The 14,862-nt window shown below is 37.3% G+C and overlaps 1 protein-coding gene across 2 annotated transcripts; it reads left to right on the top strand.

The window, feature by feature from the left end:
- The first annotated feature begins 496 nt into the window (after positions 1 to 496).
- nrbp1 (nuclear receptor binding protein 1) lies at positions 497 to 14,807 on the top strand. 2 transcript variants are annotated; one of them, XM_079887698.1, is made up of 19 exons: positions 518 to 781; positions 889 to 1,165; positions 2,556 to 2,880; positions 3,096 to 3,218; positions 4,512 to 4,613; positions 4,700 to 4,789; positions 5,250 to 5,290; positions 5,511 to 5,605; positions 5,690 to 5,773; positions 5,873 to 5,931; positions 6,022 to 6,120; positions 7,215 to 7,347; positions 7,454 to 7,541; positions 7,673 to 7,723; positions 7,852 to 7,987; positions 8,204 to 8,257; positions 8,345 to 8,408; positions 10,754 to 10,809; positions 13,238 to 14,807. In XM_079887698.1, exons 3-19 carry the CDS (start codon positions 2,641 to 2,643, stop codon positions 13,331 to 13,333), a joined length of 1,611 nt encoding a protein of 536 aa, XP_079743824.1. In that variant the 5' UTR covers positions 518 to 781; positions 889 to 1,165; positions 2,556 to 2,640; the 3' UTR covers positions 13,334 to 14,807. The 2 variants fall into 2 exon arrangements, with proteins under 2 accessions (XP_079743823.1, XP_079743824.1); XM_079887697.1 differs by having other exon boundaries at positions 497 to 1,165.
- Positions 14,808 to 14,862: the final 55 nt, after the last annotated feature.

The raw sequence follows: 14,862 nt of genomic DNA, 5'->3' as shown, positions 1-14,862 counted from the left end.
TTAATAAATAACCCTCGACCCCCACCGAGGATAAGTACTTTGGAGAATGGATGAAATAAATAAATAAATATTGTGACATACAGTACAGAAAGTTAAAGTAAATTTGATTTAGAGGTAGGCCTATTCTCTGTACATTCGTATCAGAATTCCATGTGAGGTAAGTGTAAGCAAGGCAAATATATCATTCATAATATATATATATATATAATATAAATGCATCATATATAATAATGTCTATATATAGTGAAATTATATTAGAAGAATAAATGTGTATGTTTTTCCTCTCCATAGGTCACTAAGGGTAAATCATGAGCAGTGAAGGTTGCAGAATCATGCAAGTGTTGCTCACTGCAGAGCCAAATGACATGCATCTCCAACTCTGTGGATCTAAAGTTCGGTTATGGGTAGGGTAATGGTGTAGTTGGACCTTCTAGCTCCACCCATTACACCCAAATGACACCCAGAGAGGGGGAGCTGGACTTCACGCTCCACCCATGGCTCTCGAATCATGTCATCCAGTAGATGCCGCTGTGTGAACTTGGTCCTGATTCATGCTGTAATAAGCAACGGCGTACCACAAAACTCGGAGCTGTCGTCATTTACGTGTAGCTTTTTCAGCGAAACGCTGTTTAATTAACCTGAGTCCGTTCGTGTCGGAATATTTAAGTGTTTCGGGGAGAAACGAATCGTTCTGTGAAGACGTGGTTGAAGAACTCGAATATCCTGGAGTGTAACTTAGCATCCGCGGCTATCTGACAAAACGCATCAAACCTGACAGACAGTAATATTTGTATTTTTTGTTTGAGATAATTTTACTGGCCCGACAGCTTTGATCTTTTGATTAGTTTATTTAACATTGACCATTGACCAAGGAAATCTATTTTTCAGATATATATTCGCGAAGGCTCCGGAGGCCGCGGAGCTGCGCTGCTAGCTTCTCTCTCACTTTGCTAAGGGGAAATTGAACCGTCATTTCATATCTTGGTATTTCTGTGGAACTCTAACTCTACAAACGAGAGCTGAACCCCTACACGGACCCATATCATTTAAGAATTGATCGTTTTTTTCTTATTGTCTGAGGATTTTCCTCCTCCGTGTCCTCAGCTACCGACGTTTAGCTGCTTCCGGCGAGCTGGCGACGCCGCTCATCCCAGGATAAATTAAAGTAAGTTAAGATATGTCTAGGCTATGTGGTGGGGAGCAGTATGCTGTATTTGTTACGTCTGTTTCTTATCAATGATGTGGGACAGTCTAACGTTATTTTGAATGCTTGAACATAAACTGTGTCCTGGGTTGAATTGAGGACAGGACTAAGGAGAGTAATAATGTAAACATCACTAAAGCGTGTGTCTGCTCTCACCTTAGTAGCTGCTACAGTCCTGTCTAGATTTTTATTTATTTATTTTGATGTAGAATTTGCCTTACTGTTCATAGTGGTTCAGCTTAAACTGACTCGCTGACACAAAGTTAAAGTCACTTAAAAGCTGGTAATTTAAGTTCCTGCGGCTATTAGTTTAAGTTTTGTGTGTGTGTTAGTGTTTTGAGGATTCCTCTTTTGAGATTTGGACACATTCAAAATTCATAATTTAGAATTTGCTATATTCAGAGATAGAGAGAGAGAAAGTGCAATTTACATGGGACACTAAATAACAACCTGAAAAGTGTTTACTTTCTATTTCCATGGTTTTTACGTTTACCAAATATTAAAAAGTCATGACAATTTATAGGCCTATAGTGAATAAATATTAAAACAGATAGTAGTACTTTATATTTGCAGTCTATCCGAATTATTTTCAACTTAAAAGGTCATGGGGAAATCACAATTGGTTGAAAGTTGTGAGAAGAACCATGAAAGAAAATAACTTTTAACTGATTTAAATTTCGAAACTAATGATATATGAATGATATATGAAATATGATTTAATATTGATAGCACTTTACAATAAGGTTTCATTAGTTAACATTAGTTAAAGCTGCAGTCCGTAACTTTTTTTGGGTTAAAAATGATCCAAATTACATTTTTGAGAAAATTCATAACCAGCCAGTGTTCAAAACTATCTGCTTGCCTTAGCTCGATTCAAAACGGAAAGGCATTAAATGTAGTCATGCAATGCTGATGTTGTTAACATGAACAAAGTATAATTTGCACGTTTTGACGTGATATGATGAGCCATCGTTAGCGATTTACTGCAATGCTTTTTTCCCTTTAGTTGGTCAGAACAAAAGTGGATGTTACTTACTTGTTCAGATGACATTTTCCGGTGAAAATTCTTATGTTGGTCATACTTCCAAAAAGTAAAATCTGTGAATCCAAAACTGTGATTTTTTTTTTTTATTTTTTTTATTTTTTATTTAAACTAACATTAACAAAGGTTTATAAATGCTGAAATTATACTGTGAATTGTTAGTTCATGTTAGGTAATGCATTAACTAACGTTAACAAATGAGACCTTTTTGTAACATAATACCTTAATAATATTTGCCTGTAATTCATATCTATACGGTTTATGATTCGAGTTTATATTCTTTGTGATGAATGACTCCTGATCTTACAGCTCTCTGCCTCCTGCCCTCGAGGTGCGAGTCAGCCAGACTTCTTTTCCTGTGGCGGTACAGGACAGGGCTGTCAGTTATCAGTCAATGATGTCAGAAGAAGGAAAGCAGAGCGCCACACCTGCCCCTCCGTCTAATATGGACACGAAGTCTGAGTCCACAGCCTCGCCACCTACCGGCCAGGGGGTTTCATCGGTGTCTCCCCCAGTGTCCACAGTAACACAGCCTGCACCACCCGCAACTGAGGATGAGGAAGAGGAGAGCGAAGATGAATCCGAGATTCTGGAGGAAAGCCCCTGTGGACGCTGGCAGAAACGGAGAGAGGAGGTATATTCCAAGTCTTTCTATAGCTTTGTGCGTAGAATGGATCAAAATTTAAGTCGTTATTCACTGATAATATTCCCAACTGCTAAATGATAATTTTAGGGAATTTTGTCTTAATATCATTTTAATTTGAGAGGATTTTATATAATTTCTTTGCAGAATCTTGGAAACCTGATGAGTTTTTACTTTTCAATTAAAAATCCCCTCCACCCCCACAGGTTAACCAGCGCAACGTCCCAGGGATCGACAATGCTTACCTTGCCATGGACACCGAGGAGGGTGTGGAGGTCGTGTGGAATGAGGTCATGTTTTCTGAGCGGAAGAACTTCAAATTACAAGAGGTAAAACTTGTGTAGTTGTCAAGTCTACTGATTTCTGTCTGAAATTTCAATGAGAAAATGTTCAGTAAAGAAAAGTGACAGTAAGATATATTCTAGATTTCTATTGTTTTAAGGAATGCTTTGCTTTTGATATTTTTTTATTCATCAAAGAATCCGGAAATAAAATTATCATGGTTTCCACAAAAAATATTAAGCAGCACATCTGTTTTTTAAACTGATAACAATAAGAAAAGCTTCTTGAGCAGCAAATCAGCATATTAGAATGATTTCTGAAGGATCATGTGACACTGAAGACTAGAGTAATGATGCTCAAAATTCAGCTTTGCCATCACAGGAATAAAGGACATTTTAAAATATTAAAGTATATATTTTTAATTGTAATATTTTACAGTAATCATGTTTTTACTGTATTTTTGATCAAATATGCAGACATTGTGAGCACGAGATTTCTTTCAAAAACATTTGATATGAATGAACTGATGGTTTGCTGTTAGTTACACAAAACACTTCATTTCAAACATCCAGCTGAACTTTCATTTAAACTTCTGAAGGAAGCATAATATGTCAGTGTGCCGGTTTGAAAGTTTGCTGTTGATTATTGCCCACAGATTCAACTGTATTGCTTTCTGTGTTCTTGCTTGCAAACATGTCAAGCTGAATTAGCGATACCAATGATTATTGAACTATTATGAGTGTTAGGACATCTTGATTGCTTCACAGAATGAGTGTGCTTGCTTTAATTTCTGGATGTAAGCTCCTTTCACAAAGTGTTCTGACCTATTTGCTGCCAAGCTTTTATTGAAAAATATTTAAGAGAAGCATTCTCTGTGGTTATGTAACTCTTATTTCTTGAACGTTGGAATAATAAAATGGTCTGCTGTTTTTAATATAGCATACTTTACTCTTTCATTGCCTTTTGAGCACTTTTAATCAAACTCGATTCATTAATGCTTGGCATAGAGTCGTGGACGGCCATCTGTTTGGCCCATCCACATACTGTGTCTGCTTGGCAGACGCTCATCGTGGAATTCAATAAGTAATTTTAGAGGTTGCGTTTTGACAGGCTTTGCCATCTACATTGCTGATTCCCATAAGCACATGTGACTAGTGCAGTGAGTCCAGCCATAAAAAGCAATGAAACTCCCCCCCCCCCCCCCCCCATCTTTTACGTGATTTGTTATTGTATAATAAAGTAAGAGTTCAGTATTATATTATAGTATCCTCTTCCTTGTTGTGTTACATACAAGAAGGTTTCTTGGTAAATTAATCTACTTTTCTGTTTCTATTTCTCAGGAAAAAGTGAAAGCAGTGTTTGATAACCTCATCCAGCTGGAACATCTGAATATAGTGAAGTTTCACAAGTACTGGGCTGATGTGAAGGAGAACAGAGCCAGGGTAAGATATGTAACAACAGAAAAAAAAGTCATTTTTGGATTTATTTATTTTTTCAATCATAACATTTTTTTTGTTACCCCCTTCAGGTTATTTTCATCACAGAGTACATGTCTTCTGGGAGCCTGAAGCAGTTTCTAAAGAAGACAAAGAAGAATCATAAGACCATGAATGAAAAGGTATGATTGCTGCTCTTTTTCTATTCAGACAAATTGACAAAAGAGCTGTTGAGACATAATGTACTGCAGACTAAAATGTATCTTTTGTCTTCAATTTCTTGCTTGAATGTTAGTCATTGTTGACTTTGCCTACAGGTGTGACCCATAACAGATTTGTTTAAAACTTTTATTCTTGAATATTAAATACCAGGACAGTAGTTAATCACCAAGGTCATCATAAAAAACGAAATGCATTATTTTCTTCATTTTAACATGGAGTGGATCAGCATACCAGTTATCTTCATTTGTTTTACACTTTTAAGTGATTTTTACATTCATGTCTCTGTTTATTCTCTGTTTTTCCAGTAATAGGATTGGTGCATTTCTAGATATTAGTAATACTATTAGTCATGACTTAGTGTAATATCAGCTGTGGACTTGTTTTCCCGGATGCCATTAACTTTTTGTTGGACATTTTTAGGCATGGAAACGCTGGTGTACTCAGATATTATCTGCCTTAAGGTTTGTGTACCTCTCTCTTTTTTCTTTCTCTCTATTCAAATACTGTGGTTTACCAATAATGTAGAGATATTTTTAAAGATGTTGGACAAAATTCCTCACTAGCACCTGAAATGTTGTCTGTGACTGTCATAGCTGAGCATTTCTTTTTGTTTTGGTGTTCCATTATATGTCTTGTGGAGAGCTCCTGTTACACTCACGTTTCTCACCATTCTTCCTTCAGCTATCTGCATTCATGTGAACCTCCCATTATCCACGGGAACCTGACCTGTGACACCATTTTCATACAGCACAATGGACTCATCAAAATCGGATCAGGTGGGTTCAAGCACAGAGTTAAGTATTGCTTTTTAAATGTTATAGATTTTATTATTTTTGCTGATGTTTCTGTTTTTTTTGTAGTGGCCCCAGACACCATTAATAACCATGTAAAAACATGTCGGGAAGAGCAGAAGAGTTTGCACTTCTTTGCTCCAGAGTATGGAGGTAAAACTAGGTTTTAAACTGCATTCAAACTCATTCTAGAGTCGTTTCAGTACACTTGTTATGTAAAAATGACATATGCTCTTCCTTCATCCACTTCAGCTGTTGCCAGTGTCACTACAGCTGTGGACATCTATTCCTTTGGAATGTGCGCCTTAGAGGTGAGTGCTGTTTGTTTTGAGCTGCAGATTATTCATCAGTGTATCGGATTGACCAGACCAGAGATTCAGGTTTCCCCCCCACTGTTGTAGATGGCTGTGCTGGAAATCCAGAGTAATGGAGAGTCCTCATATGTGTCACAAGAAGCCATTAATAGTGCCATCCAGTCTCTGGAAGACCCACTGCAGAGAGTGAGTATAGATTGAGTCTACCATTCAAAAAGTGTCAGTAAGATTTTTATATATATAAAATATATATAAAAAAAATTATATATATATATATATATATATATATAAATGGTAATATTGTGAAATATTATTTCAATGTGAAATAGCCGTTTTATATTTTAATATATTTTAAGTTGCAATTAATTCCTGTGATGGCAAAGCTGAATTTCCAGCAGTCATAGTCTTCAGTGTCACATGATCCTTCAGAAATCAAAGAATCTAATCTAATATGCTGATTTGGTGCTCAAGAAATATTAATCAGTGTTGAAAACAGTTGTGCTGTTTAATAATTTTGTGAAAATCATGGTAATTTTTTTTAGGATTCTTTGTTGAATAGAAAGTTCAAAAGAACAGCATTTATTTGAAATAAAAATCTTGTGTAACATTATAAATGTCTTTGACATTTGTGATCTATACAATGCATCCTTGCTGAATAAAATCATTAATTTCTCTCCCCCCCCCCCCCCAAAAAAAATCTTACTGACCCCAAATCTTTGAATATTAGTATAAGATGTACTGTTGTTTTCTGTTCTTTAGTTACAGTTGTGTAATTGGATAAATATTCCAGATGTGTGTGAAATCTGAGCATGCAAATCTCCAGTAGGCTTTTCAGATTGCAAGTAAAATAAATAATACATTCAGTCTGTTTGGATTGTTTCCTTCACTCTAGTATATGATGCTTTGCAAATCTGCATGTATCCGACTGAATTGAAAGAAATGTCGATCATGAGTTATTTTGATTTCGAGTATAGCTGACACATGATGAATTATACTTATAGTAGCACTAGAACACTATACATGACAACATGAAATGGTTGGAATTTCCAAAAAACATTAAAATAACCCACACAAACTTTTTTTTTAATAGTCAGGTTTATTGGATAATTCTTTTTTTTTTATCACTGTAAGAATTAATGGGTAGTTTTTGGGAACCATTAATTTCCCCCATGGGTGGAACCTTTTTTTTTTTTTTTACACAAAACTAATAATGTAATCTTATACTAATCATATATACTAGTCATTGTGAAGTCTCATGTTTCTCTGTGTGTTTGTTTTAGGAGTTTATTCAGAAGTGTCTGGAGGTGGACCCCAGTAAGAGGCCCACAGCCAGAGAGCTGCTTTTCCATCAAGCTCTGTTTGAAGTGCCTCTTTTGAAACTACTGGCTGCACACTGTATCGTCAGTCACCAGCGTGAGTCATGAGCTAATCTCATTACCATTCAGACATTTCATCTCACCTTCATGAATAAGATTCGCTGATGCTAAACACATTGAAACCATTTGCTTTTGCCTACTAGACTTGATCGCAGAAAATGCTTTAGAGGAAATTACCAAGAACATGGACCCCAACCAGGTCATTATGGAAAGGAAAGAGGTCCAACTAAAGTGAGCCTCCTTCTTTGATTCATTGGTTTTACTTTGAAATAGCTTGTTTGGGATGAGGATGAACCTGAGGATCGAATAAGCTGTCATGCCACCTTAAACGGCTTCTGTAATCCTGTCTCTATTCCCTTCAGACTCTCACAGTTTCCTGCCTTGGAGCTTGACAAGTTCCTTGAGGATGTGAGGTGAGAAAAATAGAATTTCCCAAATTTTTGGGGGGAACAAGAAATTAGATGGTCCCAGATTCAAATGTCAAGAAAGAAGTCAAAAAACAAGCGCAAACGTAATGATGTTCGCTGCTTTTGTGATGTAGGAATGGGATCTATCCACTGACTGCCTTCGGCATGCCCTGCCCACAGCAGCCTCAACAAGAGACTGTCAAGTCCCCCATCGTGCCACCCTCTGTCAAATCGCCTACGCCTGAGCCTGCAGAGCTGGAGACCAGGAAGGTGAGAAATGGACTGATTTAAGGAGATGGTGACCAAGTATCAATGATTAAGAATAAATAATTTTTTTTCACCTTCGCCCAGTCTCTCCGTGTGGCGTATTAAATATTATGCGACTTTCCACTCAAACAAGTCTAGATGTGTGGTTGCAGTCAGTCAACAGGATTAGCAGTATTTTAGCATCGTATGTTAGTGTTAAAGATAATCTCTCTCTTTAAGGTCGTACAGATGCAGTGCAACATCGAGCCTGTGGAGGAGGGAGCGAAACATCATGTAAGCCCTTTTTCCGTGTTCATTGCTGGAGTTATGCAAGTTAGATGTGTATTCTGTGTCCCTAACTCCTCACTGCTCTTTTTCTAGCTGACCTTACTGCTAAAACTGGAAGATAAGCTCAACCGACACTTGAGTTGTGATTTGGCGCCAAGTGAGTACTTTATCAGGCCCCAAACAAACTTTACACAAGTATGTAAATGCTTGCAGCTACACGGCTGGATTTAACATGCCGTTGTGTTCTGAATGTGTCAGAATGCAGCACAAATATGTGATGCATTCTCAGCTGCAAGAGACATTAGCACAGTCGGTTTCGTCTTTCAAGTCAGCTTGCTCAGAATCAAGAAGCTTTGCTGAGTTGGCTAAGCTGTCAACATGTTTATAGCTAGCTACCTGAATTCACATGCGGTTTAATCCAACATTCATGTTTGGTACCGCCACAATAAGGAAATAATCAGTTAAGAAGAATTAAGTAATTAGGGGCCAAGCACTGAAATCGTTGTCGTTTCCTCATAGGGGCCAAGCTCTGAAAGTGCGTAGGCACCTCTTGAAATTGTTGACGTTCTTATTATTATTATTCTTCTTCTGTATGGAAGTCTATGGCAACCCATAGAACCGCTTGCGGGAAAGTTATGAAATGTGGCACACTGATAGAGGACAGTCTGAACAGTCACCATAGCAAATTTTGGAGTCTCTAACTCAATCCCTCTAGCACCAAAACTGTCCAAAGTTTCACTCATGTTTATGCTAATAACTTTTGAACCGTAAGGGCTAGAAACAAAATGTCATGTAAATCCTTCCACCATTTAGAATTTTTTTTAAAAACCTACTTTTTTGAACTTGTCCTAGATGGTTGCTCCGATTTTCACGAAAATTGAACCAGATCATCTTCAGACCATGCCGACAAGAAGTTATGGAATTCAAGTTAATTCGTCAAACCGTTCTTGAATACCGCGCAAACTAATTTTATGTAGCGCTTGCAAAAACAGACGTAAGACTGTATCTCCGCACCGCTTTATCATATTCAGACCAAAATTGGTACATGTCATCACAAGCATGACTTGAGGCTACATGCTGCGTTTCGGCACAGCACCACCTACTGGTCCGGAGATATGAAAAATGGCTGTTTTTGGTTATAATTTCTAAACAGTTTGTTCAAAAATCATAAAAGTGGTCTCGTTAGGTTCAGGGCGTCATGCCGAGTCGACTGATTTTTCCATATCGGCCATTTTGGACGTCGGCCATTTTTAATTTTGTACTAAAATGCTGTATTTTATGAATACATGAACGTATTGTTACAAAACTTGGTATGGGGCATCGGTACATGCTCTCATACATATAAATGTCTATAACTCCCAAACAAAATGAGATATTTTCACCAAATTTGACACACACATGTATGGGCTCACTCTGAGGACACATAAAAAAAATGGTGGGATTGTGCCTCTTGATGGCGTTATAATAGAACAAAACAAGGAAATTGCCATTAATTACAATATTGATATCATGATATTAAATGCTACACTTTCCAAATGCATTGGTGTCCCATTACGAAACTTGGTATGTTTCTTCAGCACCATGCCCTGAAAGTAATCAAAACGTTTCAGGACAGCGTTTCAAAAGTTATAATGAAATTTCCAAAAATGCTAATAAATTTGTAATAAATTAGCCAATTGCAATGAAACTGGTCTTAATAGATCTCTTGGGTCGCGCCAAGAACATAGATACCAAGTTTGCCATGTTTGGCCGAACTTCCTGTCCACCACCTTGATTTTCATTCAATACCTTCTTTTTCGAATTCCTCATAGACCGTGTGTCCAGTTTTCACCAAAATCAAATCGTATCATCTCCGGACCGTGCCAACTTAAAGATATGGATTTCGTGTCGATAGATGTTACCGTTTTTGTATACCGCAGCAACAAAGTTGAGGCATGATGCCAAAATGACTCTGAGGCTGTAACTCTGCAATTCCTTGACATATTGGCACCAAACTTTGTATGTGTCATTGTCACCTCACTCTGACCACACCACATCAATTTCGTAATTGCGCCACCTGTTGGTCGAAAGTGATAAACCATTAAATAATATTATTAGTGACTGTATATCATTATTCAGCCATTTTGCCTTAAATCAAATTAAAATGTCTTTAGTTGCTCCTTGCTGCAGTTGGTCTGACACTCCCAGCCAAGTTGGCATGTCTTATCGTCTTCTTTGCGCTTGGCCCCAATAATTGCTGCTTGCAGCTATATTTTACAATGGATCTGTTTAGTTGCATTCAAATGTGTGTACTTGCATAGTGTGTTTCTGGTCTGATTTTTTTTCTTTTCTAATTTGTGCATTATGAAATAATTGTCACAAAAACAAGAGTTCTGCAGATATGCAGAAGTGGATCAGATTGAATCAGAATTGTGACCAAAAAAAAGTATTGAAAAGTTAACTGTTATAATACAGCCTTTTTCTGTTGACTTATTGCTGAATGGTGTTCTCTGTGTGTGTTAGATGAGAATGTACAGGAGTTGGCTGTGGAACTGGTCCAGCTTGGCTTCATTAGTGAGGTAAGAACTTTCCCTCAAGATGTTATGTTCACTCCCGTCCAAAAGTTTGGGCTCCCTAACTTGCATTATGAAGTAACATGATCAAAAGTGACAGTAAAGACATTTGTTTGTAACAAAAGATCTTTATTTCAAATAAATGCTGTTCTAAACTTTCTATTCATTAAAGAATCCTGAAAAAAGTATCAAGGCTTCCACAAAAATATTTGTTTTTAACATTGATGATAATAATAAGAAATGTTTATTGAGCAGCAAATCAGCATATTAATATAATTTCTGATGGATCGTGTGACACTGAAGACTGGAGTAATGATGCTGAAAATTCAGCTTTTCCATCACAGGAGTAAACATTTAAATATATTTGAACAGTTATTCCAAGTTATTTTAAATTGTAATAAAATTGCACAATATTTATTTGTATACAGTATTTTGATCAAATAAATGCTGCTTTGGTGAGTCTTTTTAAAAAAAAAAAAAAAAAATCTTAGACTCCAAACTTTTGAATGGTAGTGTACTTTAATATGTGCTGAATTTCTCAGATGTCCTGACATCTGTATTTCGTTTAGATGATGTTCCTGTGTTGATCATTTTTAAGGCAGAATGTTAGCAGTGTAATTTTTTCAAACTACTTATGTAATTCATTATTTCTTTGCCCAAGATGACGACATTGCACTTTTTGTATGGGCACTTGTCAAAATCACGTCTCTTAGACTGACGAGTTTGGCTCAACTATATTCAGATTCAGTCACAGGACAATGAAGTGTGAGAAATTATGTCAATCAAAAACACTTTCAAGCGATGTTTCTCAGTTTCAGTGTTGGTATGGTTACTGTGTTTATTCAGTATTGTGAGATCACTCAATGTTATGGCCATTTTTAAAACATTTGTCACCAGGTTCAAATTTACAAGGTGTTTTTTCCCCCATACCACTAGTGCCAACATTCAGAAATAAAATGTTTCCAATCAATAATTCATTTGCTTGAGGAAATGTTTTGATCAGCCGTGGCTGATTCCTGGAAGGGTGATATAGGAGAAAAGACAAACGCTGTGAGCTAATCAGAAAAACAGCACACAAAGTAGAGTCCATGGTTTAGCTGTAACCCAAAAAACAGACATGAAAAGCTTCTCTGTTAATACACAAATAAGAGCCAGACCTCTCCCAGAGAATACCACAATAGGGCTTGGCATTATAGCGCTAGTGGAAATTAGCATAACCATCTGCACTACTATGGCTTTTTGTTAGGTAGTTCTATTAAAACTGTTTGCTGCTGTTCACAGCCAGTTTTCTTCATGAATTTTCCCTCTGCAGTCTCAGGGGTCACTTACACAACACTGTAAAAACGGAAAACTTATTATGCTTTTTGGCCTTTCGTTTACACAACAGCGGCGTTTTGGGGGCCTGAAAACGCAAACTTTTGAAAACTGGTTTCAAAGTGCAAGTTTTTGAAAATGACACCGTTGTCGTGTTTTTCTGTTTTAGTACATCGTTGTCGTGTAAACGTACACTCAATGAGCAGTCATTGCTCTTCACTATAAAGGAATTTTCTCAAATTCATCTCAACGATATTGTCATCTGCCGCTTATGCAAGGGATGTTGCTGTACCATCTGTGGAACTCCAGCAGATTTTCTTCTTTCATCCGTCTCTGCCTTTAATACAATACCTGACACTGCACGATGGATAATTTAGCTTTTTATATCTACTTTTTGTTCTTTTATAGCAGGGATTCCCAGGGATATATGAGATTTCAGTTGTGCCTGCAATTTAATCAGTGTTTTTAGTTCCCTAAAGGCCGTGTGTCCACCAGAGCTGAAAACACCTAGCTGTGGGCGCTTGAGAGCGTTTTGCCAGCGTTGCGTTTTTATTCAGTTGAGACACTTTGCTTATGATACGGAATATCTGCGAAAGTGTTACTTGTATCTCATTTCACATATTTTGTTTCTGTGTTGATTCTATATTAAAATTTCAATTCAATGTAATGTATTTTCTCTGGCTCTTGTTTTAATTATGCTTGTTGTTGTCATCTGTTGACGTTGTACAAGCAGAATGTGGCGGTTGGTCGGTGTGGTATTAGTCCCGCCCCTCCTCCACTGTGATTGGACGGTTGGGTAAAAAGTGACAGTGATGAGCGCTGCGTTTTACCCAAAGTTGAACATTCTTCAACTCTCGGCAACTTGTAAAAACGCCGAACGCTCAGCGCCTCTTACGCTCATGGAGTTTTAAAAACACGGCGCTCCCATTGAAAACAATTGAAAGAACACGCCAGCCGCGTGAAAAAAACGCTTTGGTGGACACACGGCCTAAGGATGGACTTTTAAAAAAAATATTACGTTTATTTTATTGTATTTTACTATTGCTTTTTTTTCCCTTTCTATTATCTGCTGTTCCCACTTTTGTTTAATTTTTTCTTTTTTTGGTTCTTTTCTCTCAAGGGGGATCAGCCACGTCTCACTACCGTGCTGGAGGAGGCCTTCTCTAAATTCTACAGCCGTAACGGCTCTCTCAATCCTGTGACGGTTTCCTCATAGCGATGGGTCGAATCTGCCAGCTCCTCTCCATCATCCCTTACCTTCATGCACGGGACGGGACTCTAGCGCTTCATCACTCGGAGGATTGTATGCAAGCTTTGTGGGGAGGGATCAGAACGCCTCGAACTGAGCCTCAAAAAGAAAACGACCCCCGCGCTCTGTGCTTCACACCACTTTAGGTGTTGGCTGATGGTTCCCGTCTACATCTATTCTGTCAGTGTAGCAGTCTGCTTCTCTGTTTTAAAAGAAGAAAAAAATGACTCGGGTTATTATTTAAATCAGTATTACGAGCTGTATTTTGGAACATTTTTGCTTACAGTATGTGTGGGATCGGTTACTTCTGGTTTGCACTTTAGCAAATCCTTTTTGTTGTCTTTTTAGGCACATCACATGCATATTTCATGGTCTTTTATTCACCCTTTCAATCATTCATTCATTCTTTTTTTATTGTAAGGGGAATGTGTTATTGTGTTATTTTGAAATGACCAAATAACACTGTCTTTATTGTTGTGCCTTTTAAGGTACAGCGATTAATTGTTAGGTACATCTATTAATTGTGGTTAACTTTGGTCTGCAATGCAAGATCTACGACGACTGTGAAAGGAAAGGGGTTCTTGATGCATTGAAAAAAGTAATCAGATTATTTATCTATATGCATATGGTCCATCTTGAAGAGTGTTTCACTTTCATCATTGTGGCGGCTGTTTTTTTTCCCCCTTTATTACCTGTGAATGTATGCTGTAAGTTTTCATTTTAATGGTTTCTAAGCAAAGGGCACTTGATTTGACTTGTCTTTTCCCCCTGTATGTGACACAGTTATGAGTTTCATTATAAAGAAGTTATCTACAGTGCACCAGACGTGTTCAAATGTGCCTTCAACAGAGACACAATCAATCCATGTTCAGAAGACCCATAGACTGACAAACATATTATATTATTCCTTATATCTTTTAGTGTTGTTTCTTTCTTAACTGGTCTGCATGCAAATATACTGTATTTTCTGGCATATTTGCAGTATATTGAAACTCCTGGGGTTTTGTTTGGCAGCATCATTTCAGTCCAAACAAGCAGTTCGCACTGATTCATTTTATGTTGATGGCAATAAATTTCATATTCACCTCTATGGTACATCAACATCTGTCTGTTACAAGCAGCCCATTTGAGATTATGCATGACATACAGTTTAACAACTGAAAAAAAATGATTCTTTCTTTTCAATTATAAAATTGAATATTCAGATATTGGATAGTGGAGTGGAAATGATGCCTGAAAAGCACACCACATCAATGCTTTTTTCATTTTGTTGATGCAGACCGGCTATGATGGATGATTCGTTCTGTAGTTGTTTTGAAAGAAACAGGCTTTGTCTCACGCAAAACATTCAGAAACTCATAACTGCTTTTACTCTGTTAACCTCTATCTTTTCAAAGTTGCACCATTTCTTGATATAAAGATGAGATACGGGGTACTTCCATTCTTTGTCGTATTTTGTGTCATTTGGAAATATTAGGATTTTATTTCATCTCCCA

The sequence above is a fragment of the Squalius cephalus genome, assembly GCF_949319135.1.
Source record: "Squalius cephalus genome assembly, chromosome: 12".
NCBI lineage: Eukaryota > Metazoa > Chordata > Actinopteri > Cypriniformes > Leuciscidae > Squalius > Squalius cephalus.
The sequence above is the reverse complement of the archived record's forward strand: the minus strand, read 5'-3'. Positions and strand labels throughout refer to the sequence as shown.